This window comes from Corylus avellana, chromosome 7 (genome assembly GCF_965113065.1).
Source record: "Corylus avellana chromosome 7, dhCorAvel1.hap1.2, whole genome shotgun sequence".
NCBI classification, from domain to species: domain Eukaryota; kingdom Viridiplantae; phylum Streptophyta; class Magnoliopsida; order Fagales; family Betulaceae; genus Corylus; species Corylus avellana.
In genome coordinates this window covers 17,429,106-17,443,338 of record NC_142496.1, presented here as the reverse complement: position 1 = coordinate 17,443,338, position 14,233 = coordinate 17,429,106, and the positions used below count along the sequence as shown (strand labels likewise).

The 14,233-nt window shown below is 34.3% G+C and overlaps 1 protein-coding gene across 3 annotated transcripts; it reads right to left on the bottom strand.

Annotated features, from left to right (window-relative positions):
* Nucleotides 1-4,557: 4,557 nt before the first annotated feature.
* On the bottom strand, nucleotides 4,558-14,121 carry LOC132183803 (disease resistance protein RPM1). 3 transcript variants are annotated; one of them, XM_059597234.2, is made up of 3 exons: nucleotides 14,003-14,121; nucleotides 4,941-7,548; nucleotides 4,716-4,800 (listed from the first exon to the last, which is right to left on the bottom strand). In XM_059597234.2, the coding sequence occupies exons 2-3, from the start codon at nucleotides 7,530-7,532 to the stop codon at nucleotides 4,795-4,797; spliced, it is 2,598 nt and encodes an 865-aa protein (XP_059453217.2). In that variant the 5' UTR covers nucleotides 7,533-7,548; nucleotides 14,003-14,121; the 3' UTR covers nucleotides 4,716-4,794. The 3 variants fall into 3 exon arrangements, with proteins under 3 accessions (XP_059453215.2, XP_059453216.2, XP_059453217.2); XM_059597232.2 differs by having other exon boundaries at nucleotides 4,558-7,548; nucleotides 14,003-14,106; XM_059597233.2 differs by lacking the exon at nucleotides 14,003-14,121 and adding an exon at nucleotides 9,995-10,002 and having other exon boundaries at nucleotides 4,558-7,548.
* Nucleotides 14,122-14,233: the final 112 nt, after the last annotated feature.

The window sequence follows — 14,233 nt, the reverse complement described above, 5'->3', positions numbered from 1 at the left end:
GTAACTTACTAACTTAGTATATTATATATATATACTCATAACCACTTACTAATTTTATGTTTATATTCTCTTTGTTCATGTAGGAATTTCTAGCATTTGATGGAGTCGATTCTGATGCAAACAAGACTCAATTAGAGCTTTATTTGGATGCGCCCAAGTATGTGGAAAAGAATGCGACATTTGATATCCTTTCATTTTGGAAAGGAAATGAATTTCGTTATCCTGAAGTAGCTGCTATGGCTCGTGATATTTTGAGTATTCCTATTTTGACTGTTGCTTCAGAATCCACTTTTAGTGTTGGTGGACGTGTGATTGATCAGTATAGGAGTTCACTTAAACCTGATATTGTTGAGGCATTAATTTGTACTAAAGATTGGTTATATGGAGAGCAAGGTAATATTAGTTATTTGCATATTTAATTTTTTTTTTCATTTACTTGTATTTTTTGTATCTTACTTTAATAACATTAATTTCTCTTATCTTTTGATATAGAACAAGCTTTAGTGACGGTGGATAACGAAGAAGAGGATGTTCTGACATTGGATAGTATCACTTCCTGTGAGATTTCAAGTTCATCTGGAGCATGTTAAAATGAGCATATTTGTGGATCATTCAACTATTCAAGAGTGGACAACAAGTGGCAAAAATGAGAACCCATTTTGTATTTGTAAATTTGTAATGATATAGTTTTTTTTTTTTTTTTTTTATTTGATTAGACAATTAAGCATATTAACTTATAACTATTAAGTGATTTGGTGTGGCTAGCCTTCTAGGAGTTTAATTTCAAGAGATAATTGCTAAAAATATTATTATTTTATTAAAAAAAAAAATCATTTTTAAGTTAAACGGGTAAACGGGTCGTGTCGACCCGGCATGACCCGTTATTTTAAACGGTCTCACGGGTCGTGTCGGGTGACCCTTGAAATACCCGGGTTTGTGTCGTGTCGAAGGGTCCGACCCGTTTAATAAACGGGTCACGGATCGTAAACGGGTCGACCCACGGACCCGTTTTACCTACCCTAGCCGGTTGGTAGCCACCCCCTTTGGGGAAGGGGGTGGCCAAAGAGCCACCCTGGTGGCTCGCCGCCATCCTTGACCCATTGGGGTGGCGCACGGCCACCCCTGGGGTGGCTTGCGTGCCACCTTGCAGGTGGGTTGGCCGCCAGGCCACTCCCAAATTTGGCTAGGGGAGGCCCGTGAGTCACCCCTACGCCATGGGGGTGGCCGTGCACCAGCCCCAGCCCCCAACCAAATCAATAATGGCCCGAAGGCCACCCCCACCTAAGGGGTAGCTCGTGGGCCAACCCATGGTGGCTAGGGGTGGCCACACGCGCGCCACCCCCAGCCATTTCTAGAGCCACCCCCTCCCCTACCCTCATTTTTTTATTAATATTAAAAATAATTTACATATTTAATATATTTATTTACTTTTAAATAAGAATAACATGTATTATCATTTTATTGGTGATAACATGATACACTAATAGAATCCGTTAACTATTTTGACGAAATTTGATTACAGGAATTAAATTATTATTATGGCCTATCTCGATAATTTGTGAATTAGTATTATTTTTGTTTTTATATCACATAGATGAATTTTTAATCTAGACAACCACATTCATTGATTTTGCATTTATATTTTTTTTTAGTTTAAGTCTCTTTTAAATGTTTTTTAATTTTTAGTATTTACTTTTTATTTTTATAAATAAATTTATAAGTGGTTTTTTAATTTTAATATATTTATATTTTTTGTTTTTGCGAGCGGAAACTTAATTTTCCCTCTGATTCTTCAACTTTCGCCCTGGTACTTAATTTCTCTCTCAATGTATATTTTCCCAAACCTCTCCCCGCGCGGCCCGCTTGTCCCCCCTCTCTACATCAGGATATACCGATATATCCTGATATATATTTTCGATCCCTATCCTCTCCCCTCTCCCTCAATATATATATATATATATATATATCTCGATCCTTATCTCTCTCTACGCCAGTTCCCCCTCTCTCAATCTCAATTTTCCTATCTCTCTCTCCGGTGCCCAGTGACCCGCACGGTTGGCGAACCCACCGGCCATCTTCTCCAGTCGAAACCGGCCTGCCCCTCTCTACGGCGCCAATCCCCCCTCTCTCAATCTCCAAATTCCTATCTCCCCGGCGCCCAAAGTCGCTGATAAGCTCGACAGAGACTATTTTCAAGAGGTATGTGAGGTTCTGTGAAATGGGTTTTTTTTTTTTTTGGAGTTTTGTGTATTTGATTGGTTGTGAATGCTTCTGGGTTATGTGGGTTTGAAGGTTTCGGGTGAATGATATGAAATTTTGTGTCCGCATATTTAGTATTTGATGAAATTCCGCAATTGGGTTAAACTAAACGTGCTTAGTCAAACACCCAACAGCAATTTATCTAACACAGAAATGAATTGTGGGAATTGGAGAGGAAACTTGTATGTTGAAATTTGTATTTGTTCAAGAAAAAAAAGCATGGATTTTTATTGTACTTTTTGGTCGCTTCTTAATTCTTGTTTCTTACAACGGAAGGGAAGGGGGATGATTTCGATGTGTGCCATAGAATAATTTGGATATCAAAAAATGAGGTGGTTTCATTTGTTCTATAATCAAGTTTGCCGCAAGGTAACATATTTAGGGTGCAAATATATTAATTTGCATGGAAATTCATAGTCTTGAAGGGAAATGGGGAGGTTTTTGTTTGGGGGCCGGGTGACTGATAGCTTTTTGCACACAAATATGACGGTTAAACTTGAAATGGGGTTCTTAAAAATGTGGCTTATGACAAATTCTGGCAGTTTATATCCTGTGCAACATTGGTGGGGCTAATTTCAGTGAAAATATCTATCTTTACTCACAATGGATATATGCTTTAAAATACAATTTGAAATTCATATTTTTTGTTTTGTTTTTAAAATTTTTAAATTTGTGGCTTCTATCAAATAGTAATGTGGCCATCATCTCAGAAAGAGGTTAGATGCCTTATGTCCTATCTTTTTGTTGCATCTCCAAATTGATATTATTATGAACAACTAACAAATGAAGACTAGTTGTGTATGATTGCAGTTCCTATTACCCTTCTCTAGCCCCACCCTATTGTGAAACTAAATTTGTGAATGCAAATGTTAGTTTATTGAGTCTGAATCTAGGACAGAGGTTAAACTTCAACAATGCTTTAAGCTCAATAAAGAAAATAGTAGTCACTTTTTGAGAGAAAAAAAAAAAAACAAAAAGCAAAAAGTTACACCAATAACAACAATAAAAAAAATCCCGTAGCATCTGTTGTATTTTCTTCTATGTACCAATATGAAAAACCTTAGCAACATTGCTTTAGTGGAGGTTTCTGTTTTCTATGCTCCAATTTAAAGTTTTAAAGAATTGTTTTCCATTTTCTACTCTTATCACTAACCGAAAAATAGCACCATCTAAAATGCATTTCCAAGAGTTAACCGTACATAATACTAATAAGTAAAATACTTGGGCAATAATAATAATTAGTAAAATAACTCATCATCTAATTTCAAACTCACTTTTTCTTTCACAGACTCCTCTCTTTCAGATATGTAGTGCTGTTTATGGGACCTGGGCATCTACCAGTCAAAGGCAGCACACATGCAAATAAATCATCGGCCTCAACTGCACAAGTCCCTGCACTACTTGAGCGTATAAATGAACAAGAACAACAGATTTCCAAACAAAACGAACAGATTGCCGTGTTAACATCTGCCTATGTCGACGTCCAGAAATTTATGAAAAATTATTTTGCGAGCCAAGGAACGAGCAACGTAAACATGTGTACTCCACATGACACCAAGTGTCCCGGTGTTGTGAGAGCAAGATCATCAGTTGCTTGTCGACCGGGTAATTAACCTTAATTACATTATATTAGTTATAATTACATTATATTAGCCATAAAAACTGACATGTCCCAAGTGCCCCAAATTAAGCGTTGCGAAATCAATAAGAACGTTTTTTTGGCCAAAAATGCCCCAAATAACCATGTCACTAAACCTTGTTTTTTTTTTTTTGTGGTGGTTACATATGAGAATAAACCCCCCCAAAGAATTAATCTTTTAATTATAAAAGTCATTTGTATTGCCCCAAGTCTAATACCTCTGCTAGATCCTTGTTGTAACATAGATTAGAATCAAACTCTTTTTAGTGGTGACAGATTAAAATATCAAATAAATAGAAGTACAAAAAACAACGAACACAATTTAGTGAGCAAAAGGAGTTAGTAGCATTTCAAACTATAGCTTAGGTGGAAACTCATCGCGCAGCTAATGTAAGACTTTCTTAGAGCTTGTTTGGAATTGCGTTTGAAAAATAGAGTTTTTAAGTCAAATAAAATATATATATATATATATATATATATATATATATATATATATATATTTTGGCAAAAATTTCATTTTTAAGATTTTGTCAAAAGTGCATTTTGGACATTCTTTAAGCTTTTTGGATCCTTGAAAGTGTTTTTAATTTTTTTACCAAATGAGTACTTTTTTCTTCAAACTGACTTTTTTAGTGTTAAAAGCATTTTAAGGCCCCTCAAACGCAATCTCATACATGCATTTAGTCAGCCACATAATGTGAAGAATTTTATCATTACATATAAAAAATATATATAAAAAGAAAAATTCATGGAAATCTTGTGGCTAATTAGACTACATACCTTGTTCATCACTGAAATTCTACATGGCAGTTTGATCCCCCAAGATTGACCCTTGTAGACGCTCCAATAAGTCCAAGTCACCGAGCTTGTATATTTGATATCGTTCTCCTTTAATCCTATACCTGAGATGAATAGTAGTTACCTTCTTGACTTTCCAATAATCTTCGCCTCCATTAGGCTGCATAGGTAGCACAAATTCTTTCTGCATTTCATAGAAGTCAATAAGCTTTAGGCTTTCAAGGTGTTGGATTCCAGAGGGTACCTCCTTCATTTGCGGGCATGGTCCAATCTCTAGTTGCTCAAGACTGGGCAGTGATCCTTTGTCTATTTCCACCATCTTCAATTTTTCCATCTCTCTGAGGGTGAGCTTCTTGAGTTTTCTAAAACCTCCTTCCTCAAAATGTAGTTGCTCCCCATCATACGCATGATTGAGGGAAAGGGTAATTAGATTTGGCAAAGCTTGGACACACGACAGTGGATATTCCTCTAATGATGAGAAAAATAAGACTAGTGTGACCAGATTTTGAAGCTCTAGAATCCAGTTCGGCAACTTCTTCAATCGCCCTCTTAGATAGATATGCTTTAGAAATGGAGGGGGCGAAGAAATTGATTCTAAGTCTATAATCTCATCTTCACTAATTGAGCTTACAAACAAACTGTTAAGGTGGACCATTTTTTGTATGGAGGTACATAGGGCCCTTCCACGTTTTGCAGTCATATTTGAAATGCCGAACAACCTCAACTGACTCAACTTTCCGAGCTCTTCAAATAAACTAACCCCATGATGATTTGCCTCAATCAATGATAGGTCCTGCAATTCGTTTAAACATCCAACCCCTTCATGTACTTTTACTCCTTGCATCGAATAAAGGCTACTTTTAATTTCGAAGTCATGAGAATGAGCAATAATATGTCGTAGCTTATAAAGCCTAAATATCTCAATTGGTAGCTCACGCACTGGGGTTTCCGCAACAGTTAGTGTCTGAAGGTTTTGTAGCATACCCACTGAATTTGGAAGTATCTTCACTTTTGTTCTCCTCAAATTTAAGTACTTCAAATGGAATAAAGTACCCACTTCTTGAGCAAGATAATCAATAGGAGCATCTTCAAAATCTAACACTTTCAAAAGCTTGAACTTTTTGAACAATTTAACCATGAAAGACCTGGGCATTTCATTAATGTTGAAAAGAAAAATAAAACGGACACGAGAGTACTCACTTGTCTCAAAAACATTTTCTCTAGCATTGTGGATTGATAGGCTCCGACTTTTACCATGGAAAGTAGTATCACCTGCTTCCAGAACTTGAGAGAAATTCAACTCTCCAACCTTCGATAGGATGGTTTCATGCAGCAGATCATGGATTCTATACTTTATGAGCATCTCATAATCAAGCTCCCCAAATGAAACTTGAACCAAGTTTCTGTCGATGAGCTCCATTAAGTATTCTTCAGCTACGTCTACCAATGATTTTCCCTTCTTTCCTTTTATGAAGCCCCCAGCTTCCCATAGCCAAAGTAATCTTACACTTGTGATTGAGTAGTCCTCTGGAAAAATGCCGAAGAACAAGTAGCAAGACTTTAGGGAGCACGGAAGATCATGATAACTAAGAGAGAGAATTTTTGTTACACTTGTAAGGTGTGGATTACATTCTAGCTCAGAACTGAGGCTATCATGCAACTTTTTCCATTCTAATGGCACCTTTTCCTTTGTTGACAAAAGACCACCTATAGCAACAATTGCAAGTGGCAGGCCTTCACATTTTTTGACAATGTCCATCGACAATTTCACCAACTCTTTGGGACAACACCTTTGAAACTCGGACTGGAATGCCTTTCTACAAAACAATTCCCAAGCCTTGTCTTGAGACAGAGGTTGTAGCTTGTGGACCTGATCAAATAAAGATTCTTTACAAGATACACCAATGAGATCACTGCGGGTAGTGATAATAATCCTGCTTCCTCTGCCATTGCATGGTAAAGCATGTTTCACAATTTCCCAAAACTCTAACTTCCAAACATCGTCAAAAACCACAACATACCTCTTTTGCTGTAAATATTTCCTCAGTTGGCTGATTAATGTGATCTCGTCCATCATGTCTATTTGCCCTAGAGCCGTTTCATTTTCACAGTAGACTTTCTTTGTCATAGACATGAGTATCTTCTGGACGTTGTATGACTGAGACACTGTGATCCAAACACGGCAGTCAAAATGTCCTTTCACTAATTCATTCTCATATACTTTCTTAGCAAGAGTTGTCTTACCAATTCCGCCCATGCCTACAACTGAAATAACAGATCGTTTAGATACTCCCCCCACCAACCAGCTTACGAGCTCATCCCTTGTAGACTCAATGCCCACAACTTCATCTTCCTCAATGAAAAGTGCACCCACTCTAGGGTCATGCCATGTACCACTAGATTCACTACTACTTGATCCTTGCTCTAAGGAACTAAAACCATATCTTTCACTTCTTTCCTTGATTTCACGGATTGATATTTTGATATCTTGAATCTTTGTAGCTATGTCATGACGTGGTTTTAATTTTTTGAATAAGTGGCCAATTTTTTGGAGGAAAGCAATAAAACTTTGCTGATGGCGATGTTGTGCCACGTGAAGAACGTATTCATCAATTACATCTTCTATATGATAGGCTACTTCTCTCACTTGTTTCACCCATGTTTTGACGCCATCTTGGAGATCTCCTCTATCTGCATCTTTGAGGAAACACTGGATGCTCTCAAGTTCATCTCTAATGTCCACAACATCTCGGTGGGCACCCCTTAGCAATTTTGATTCATGAGCGATCAACTGAACTAGCTCATTGATGACAAGGGTCACAACGGTTTCTGTCATGGTTTCCTCTCTAATACTGTCACAATTAGAAATGAATTTGGGTTAATTGTCACACCCCAAGCCCAAAGCAAGACATGACACCTACTTAGAACTTGTATTGTGTTTCTTTTAGAAGTAATAGAAATATCATTAAAAAAAGAAAACGCAATGCAAGAACACATGAACTATACATGAGAAACACATAACTAGGAGAAAAAAGAACAAGAAATCCCGAAAACTAAGCAAACTAGTAAAGACAAACGTTTTTGTCCAAAGATAAAGAGTAATAAAAAGCAAATACAATTTATACTAAGCACTGATATTAAATCGAATTGAAACATTTTCTTACAGTTATATTTTACCCAATAAGCAACTACTTATACTACCAAATTACTTATAAAACATCAATTAGAGATCTATAAATAATCCAAACACAATAAATCAAAAATCTCATTTCGTCTCTAAGATATATTCTCCCACTAGCATAATATGGGTCTATTATAGTTAGAAAGTACAAACTCCAAGTCTCATCTTCCAATAGTGCAATAACTAATACAAAGACATACTTAGGGCGGTAAACGAGCCAATACACTCGACAATCTGCTCGGTTAAGGTCGACCCAAACTCGAGCTCGATATTGTACAAACTCACTTGTTACTGTAAAAATCCACTCGATTAGCAAGTGATACATACTCCACTCATTCGATTGAACTCAATGGGGGTTCGTGAACTCAACTCGTTTAAAGCTCAACTGGATTGCTAGCATGGCTCGTTAGTCCAACTCATTAGCTCGTTCATATTTCTTTTGTGTGTGTGTGTATTACAAAAAATTAGTTATATAAATTTAATAAGTATGTATATTAGTAATAAGTAGTATATGTTACATAGATTATTTAATATTTATATGTGTATGTATTAGTTAATATACTATAGGTTACTCAATATTTCTATGTATATTACTTATATTATTATATGTGTGTGTTATATATTAGTATTAACATACTACTTAGTTAATTAATAAACTACCATATTAACTAAGTTAATATATATTAAGTTACTAAGTAAGTATAATTAAGTATAGGTTACTTTGATAAATAAATTATAGGCTACTTAATGTGTGTGTGTGTATATATATATCATGTTTATATATATATATGTGTGTGTGTGTGTGTGCGCGCGCGCGCGCGCCTTGGGAAGGCTAGCAGGCCCATCGCCCATGCTTTTTTTTTTTTTTTTTTTATCAAGTTTATATATATAAAAAATATATATTATATATTGCTGACGTGCTAAATTAGCACGTCAATATTTCTTTTTTTTTTTCTTTTTTAATATCAGGTTCATATATATGTTTCTGGCGTGCTAAAACTAGCACGTCAAAAAAAAAAAAAAAAAAAAATAGCGGGACATTCAACTTAATTTTCTCTCTTCTTTTCCTCTTTTATTATTTATTCTTTCCCTAGATCTACTTTTCTTATTTAATTCCAAATCTTCTTTCCGTCTCTCTGAATCTCCCTCTTCTCTCTCAATCTCTCTGCATGGCAGCAGAGCTAGAAGAAAAGCAGATCAAGAAAAAGAAAAACAAAAGAAGAAGAGAAGATCGAAGAAGAGAAGCAAAAGAATAAGAAGAAGAAAAAAAAAAAAAGGCGAAGAGAAGAAGATCGAAGAAGAGAGATTTTTGATTTGAAGAAGCTTTGATTTGGTTTATTTTGATATGATTTGAGAGATTTTTGAATTTTGATTTGAAGAGAAGAAGATCGAAGAAGGAAGAATATATTTTTTGATTTGGGTTTGGGTTTGGGTTTTTGAAAATGGAGGAAAGAAGAGAGAGAGTGAAAATGGAGGAAAGAAGTGAGAGAGAGAGAGAGAGTGAAAATGGAGGAAGGAAGAGATTAGGGAGAGAGCTAGGGGGAGAAGAAACACGGTTGTATTCGAAAATTAAAAAAATATTTTTAATTGAAAAAAATTGACAAGTCAGTAATTTAAAAATTATTAAAAAATAATAATTTTTCTTTTTTGAAATTTTTTTTGGATTTTTTTTTTTAATTAAAAACATGTAATTACGTGTCAAAATTTGACACGTCAGAAAATTTTTTTGACATGCCAATTTTGACACGTCAAAAATTTTTCGTTTCTAATACCCATAATTTTAACGCCTGAGACACGTCAAAACCGACCCATCAGGAGGATTTTCTGACATGTCAGACCATTTGACACATCACAAAATGTAAGGCAGCAAAATTTTTGTTTTTTGTAGTGTCATATTTCCTTCTTCCAACTACTTCTCATAATTAATGTAAACACCCACAATCTAAATCTTCCTCTTTGAAGCAAACCCAATGAAAACAAGAACACCCACAAACCAAAAACAGAAAACCCACATAAAAATCCAATCTTTAAAGCAAAAGAGAAGAACACCCAAAAAAGAAGAGTCACGTTCAGAAAGAACATTGCAGAAACTAGCTAGGGGAATTTGAAGCTTTTACCTTGAATTACGTTGCGTATGGCTGCTGTTTTTAACTTGCATGTGTTGTTGGCCCAAACAATGGAGAAATTAGCTTCAGTTTCAGTGTTTTATATTTTTTCCTGAGTAGTTTCAGTTTTTGAGTTAAAAGAATGAAAAAGTTAGAGACATGTATATGGGCTTCTGATTTGCTTCTGATTTATAACTATATGGTGGTGAGTAGTTATGCTTCTGATTTACCTTCTATTGGCTCAACTAGTTTTCTTTTTCCATACTCGTATGATGCTTCGGAGGAATTTCTGTCCAAAAAGTAAATAATTCTCCTTGGGAAGTCATTCCCCTTGACCATTTCTTAATATGTATGAGAAGTCTAGCCGCAGTCAGCACACAAGTAATTAAATTGAACCAGGATACAACCTCTTCTTTTCCTTGGACCAACCAAAAGTTCAGTCCATTATTCAGTAGACCGCCAAACAAGGAAAAACAATATTGTCAGCTAAATAAGGTAAGTTTCCATTTCAGCTTTGACGCGAGTCAAGAACATAACAAGAGTCGTCAAAAAGTCAACGCATTAACGACGCGTTCTTTACCCAGAAATCCGAAGCACACACGTCAAGATACAGTAACGTAGAAAAACCTATAAACTATTGGGATTGAAAAAAATGCACTAGATTTTTGCAATTTGAGTGAACCTAGTTGAATAGCAGCAATATATATATAGAAAGCCCGACCATCCGAGAGTTTTCCAATCCATCTCAAAACTGCTTCGAAATGTACATGTTTATATTGGTTTTCATAGGTTGTCTTTTAAAAGTTTGTTAAAGCACTTGGAGTAGCTTCCTTTAGCTTTTCTTTAAATTTATGAAATTAGGATAGTTTTGTTTCTCTATTCAAATAAACTAGACAATAGCTTCTCTTATCATTTGCCTATATCATTTAAATATTCATTCAAATCTATGTTATAAGAATGAGATCTCTAGAGATAAAAAAGATGATCCAACTACTTATACTACCAAACTACTTATAAAACATCAATTAGAAATCTATAATAATCCAAACACAATAAATCAAAAATCTCATTTCATCTCTGAGATATATTCTCCCACCAGCATAATATGGGTCCATTATAGTTAGAAAGTACAAACTCCAAGTCTCATCTTCCAATAGTGCAATAACTAATACAAAGACATACTTAGGGCGGTAAACGAGCCAATACACTCAACAATCTGCTCGGTTAAGGTCGACCCAAACTCGAGCTTAATATTATACGAACTCACTCGTTACTGTAAAAATTCACTCGATTAGCAAGTGATACTTACTCCGCTCATTCGATTGAACTCAACTCTTTTAAAGCTCAACTGGATTGCTAGCACGGCTCGTTAGTCCAACTCATTAGCTCGTTCATATTTCTTTTGTGTGTGTGTGTATATATTACAAAAAATTAGTTATATAAATTTAAAAAGTATGTATATTAGTAATAAGTAGTATATGTTATATAGATTATTTAATATTTATATGTGTATGCATGTTACGATCCTTTCTCTCTTTAAAAGATCTCTACCTACTATTAGTCTTTTTATTTGCAAGAGTTATAGTTTCTTTCCATAGTAATAGCCCTACGTATCTTTATTTGGGTTTTGTCTTTATGTCCTTATTTTATTCCAATTAATGATTGTTATTTCCATAGTAGGAGTCCAAGACTTATATGGAGTTGTAAGGTATTGCCTTATATGGCACCTCACGTTCCTTGTCTAAGTCAGAGTAGGGTTATGAGTCCTAACCCTAAGTGTCGAATGTAACATCTATTTAAGCATAGTTTTGCAATAAAGTTAGGAAGAGAATATTTTAGCAAAATCGACACTTTATGTTGTGAGGTTTGGGGTCTCTCTAACGATCTCAATTTATTTTCTATGTTGTGAGGTTTGGGGTCTCTCTAACGATCTCAATTTAATTTCTGCAATCATAGGTAGGAATTGTAGGAAACGTAGGATTCATCCTGTTTTCCTACGTACCCAAGGTCGAGTTACGAGGTCCCTTACTCAAGCTCGTAACAATGCATTAGTTAATATACTATAGGTTACTCAATATTTCTATGTATATTACTTATATTATTATATATGTAATCTAAAAAATATATATTATTATATGTGTGTGTTATATATTAGTATTAACATACTAGTTAGTTAATTAATAAACTACCATATTAACTAAGTTAATATATATTAAGTTACTAACTAAGTATAATTAAGTATAGGTTACTATGATAAATAAATTATAGGCTACTTAATGTGTGTGTGTATATATATATATATATACTTGTGTGTGTGTATATATATATACTAACTTAGTATATATATTAAGTTAACTATTTTTTTAAAAAAAATGTAAATTAAAATATTAGTTAATATGAAATATAGTTAAGAAGAGATTCGACGATGGTCACAAGCTTTATGGCAAAGCAACATTTGTAGTGATTTGATTTACGAATTATGATGTCATGCTGTTCATTTGGTCATTGAAAAAATAAGAATAAAAAAAATTGTAGTTGAAAAAAAAAAAATTGTAAGAAAGGACACACTATTTGTTATTATTAGGTGTAGAAGAAGTCATGTTCAGTAATTAATTAGGAGAAGGGAGAAAGAAGTGACACGGGTGTGAGATAAGAGATAAAATATTCAAAAATATATATTGGTCTAGTCAGAAAGTTGCATGTTGCAGTCATTTATTACGTGTCCAAATTTTGTTTATTTAGCCTGTTCTAATTATTCTTGTTGAGCATCTTAACTATCAAAATTTTTTTTGTAAAGAACAAAGAAAAAAGAAAAGAAAATAAATAAATAAATAAAAAATAAAAAAATAACAGCCTTTTAATCATATTTTAATTTGGATTTCGTTTCTCGTGCATTTCAATGTCATTCCAAGAAAAAAAGCCTTCTGAGTTTTGATCATGTCTCTTTTACTTTTTTTTTTTTTTTTTTTGTAAGTCTCTTTTACTTTTTTGAAGTTCCCTTTTCAACTCTTCTGTCAACTTTCCTATTTTCTTCACCCTTCTTCTTCCATTGTCATAAGCCTACAACTATATTCTCCACCTCCACCTCCATAAGACTGAAATGGCTTGAACTCGATCGGATCGTTTAAACGTCAATTAAAACGAGCTTCTTTGAGAATGTTGAAACAGCTCAAACTCGAATCGTTTAAAGGTCAATTAAAACGAGCTTGTCTGAAAATGTCAAAACTCGACAAGACAAGAGTACTAGTAGTAGACGCCTTCTATGCTATTCACCTCTTTATGCTTAAAATTTTTTTTAGAAAAACCACAAAAACATATTCACATCAGATTTCTTATATTTAACTAAAGGTTGCTACAGTATTTTCAAATGCGTATGAAATCAAAAATGATTTCTTATACATTATTTTATTAAAAATATTTCTCTTTTTTCTCTTCCCTTTCATCTTTTTGTTTTTAATTAAAGATTATATTGAAATTTTGTGAAAAATAAGCAAGAGTAGGTGAAGATCTTATATTTTGTAAAAAAATATATATATATTTTAATTGTATGAGAAAAGATAAGAGAAGCTATTGTGAAATACATGTTTATAAAAAAAAAAAAAAAAAAAATTGTTTTGTGATCTAAATTTCTAAAATTTAAAGAAAATCAAAGAGAAACTTGTGCTAATGTTCTTATTGAACTTTCTACTTCTAACTAAATTCCAACAATAAGCGAGTGAACGGACTATCTTAACTTGAAGTACCTCACATGCACATATTTCCTTCATCCAACTACTTCTCATATATTAAACCCAAACACCCACAATCTAAATCTTCCCCTACGAATTAGCAAACCCAATGAAAACAAGAACACCCACAAACCAAAAACAGAAAACCCACATAAAAATCCAATCTTTAAAGCAAAACAAAAAAAATACCCAAAAGGAAGAGTCATGTTCAACACCAAAATAAAAAAATAAAAATAAAAAATCTATGCTCACAAAGAATATTGCAGAAACTAGGGGAATTTGAAGCTTTTACCTTGAATTACGTTGGGTATGGGCCCAGGGCTGTAAACGAGCTGAGATCGGACGAGTTGGAGGTGTTCAAGATCAGTTCGTATACTGTTTACAAGCTCGAACTCGTGACAAGCCATAAATGGTGGACTTGGCTCGACTCACCAAGAAAAAAATCTTGTGCGAGATCGAGATCGTCTTCTAGGCGAGCTGAGCGTCTTATTGAGCACTCGGCTCGGCTCACCAACTTCTCACC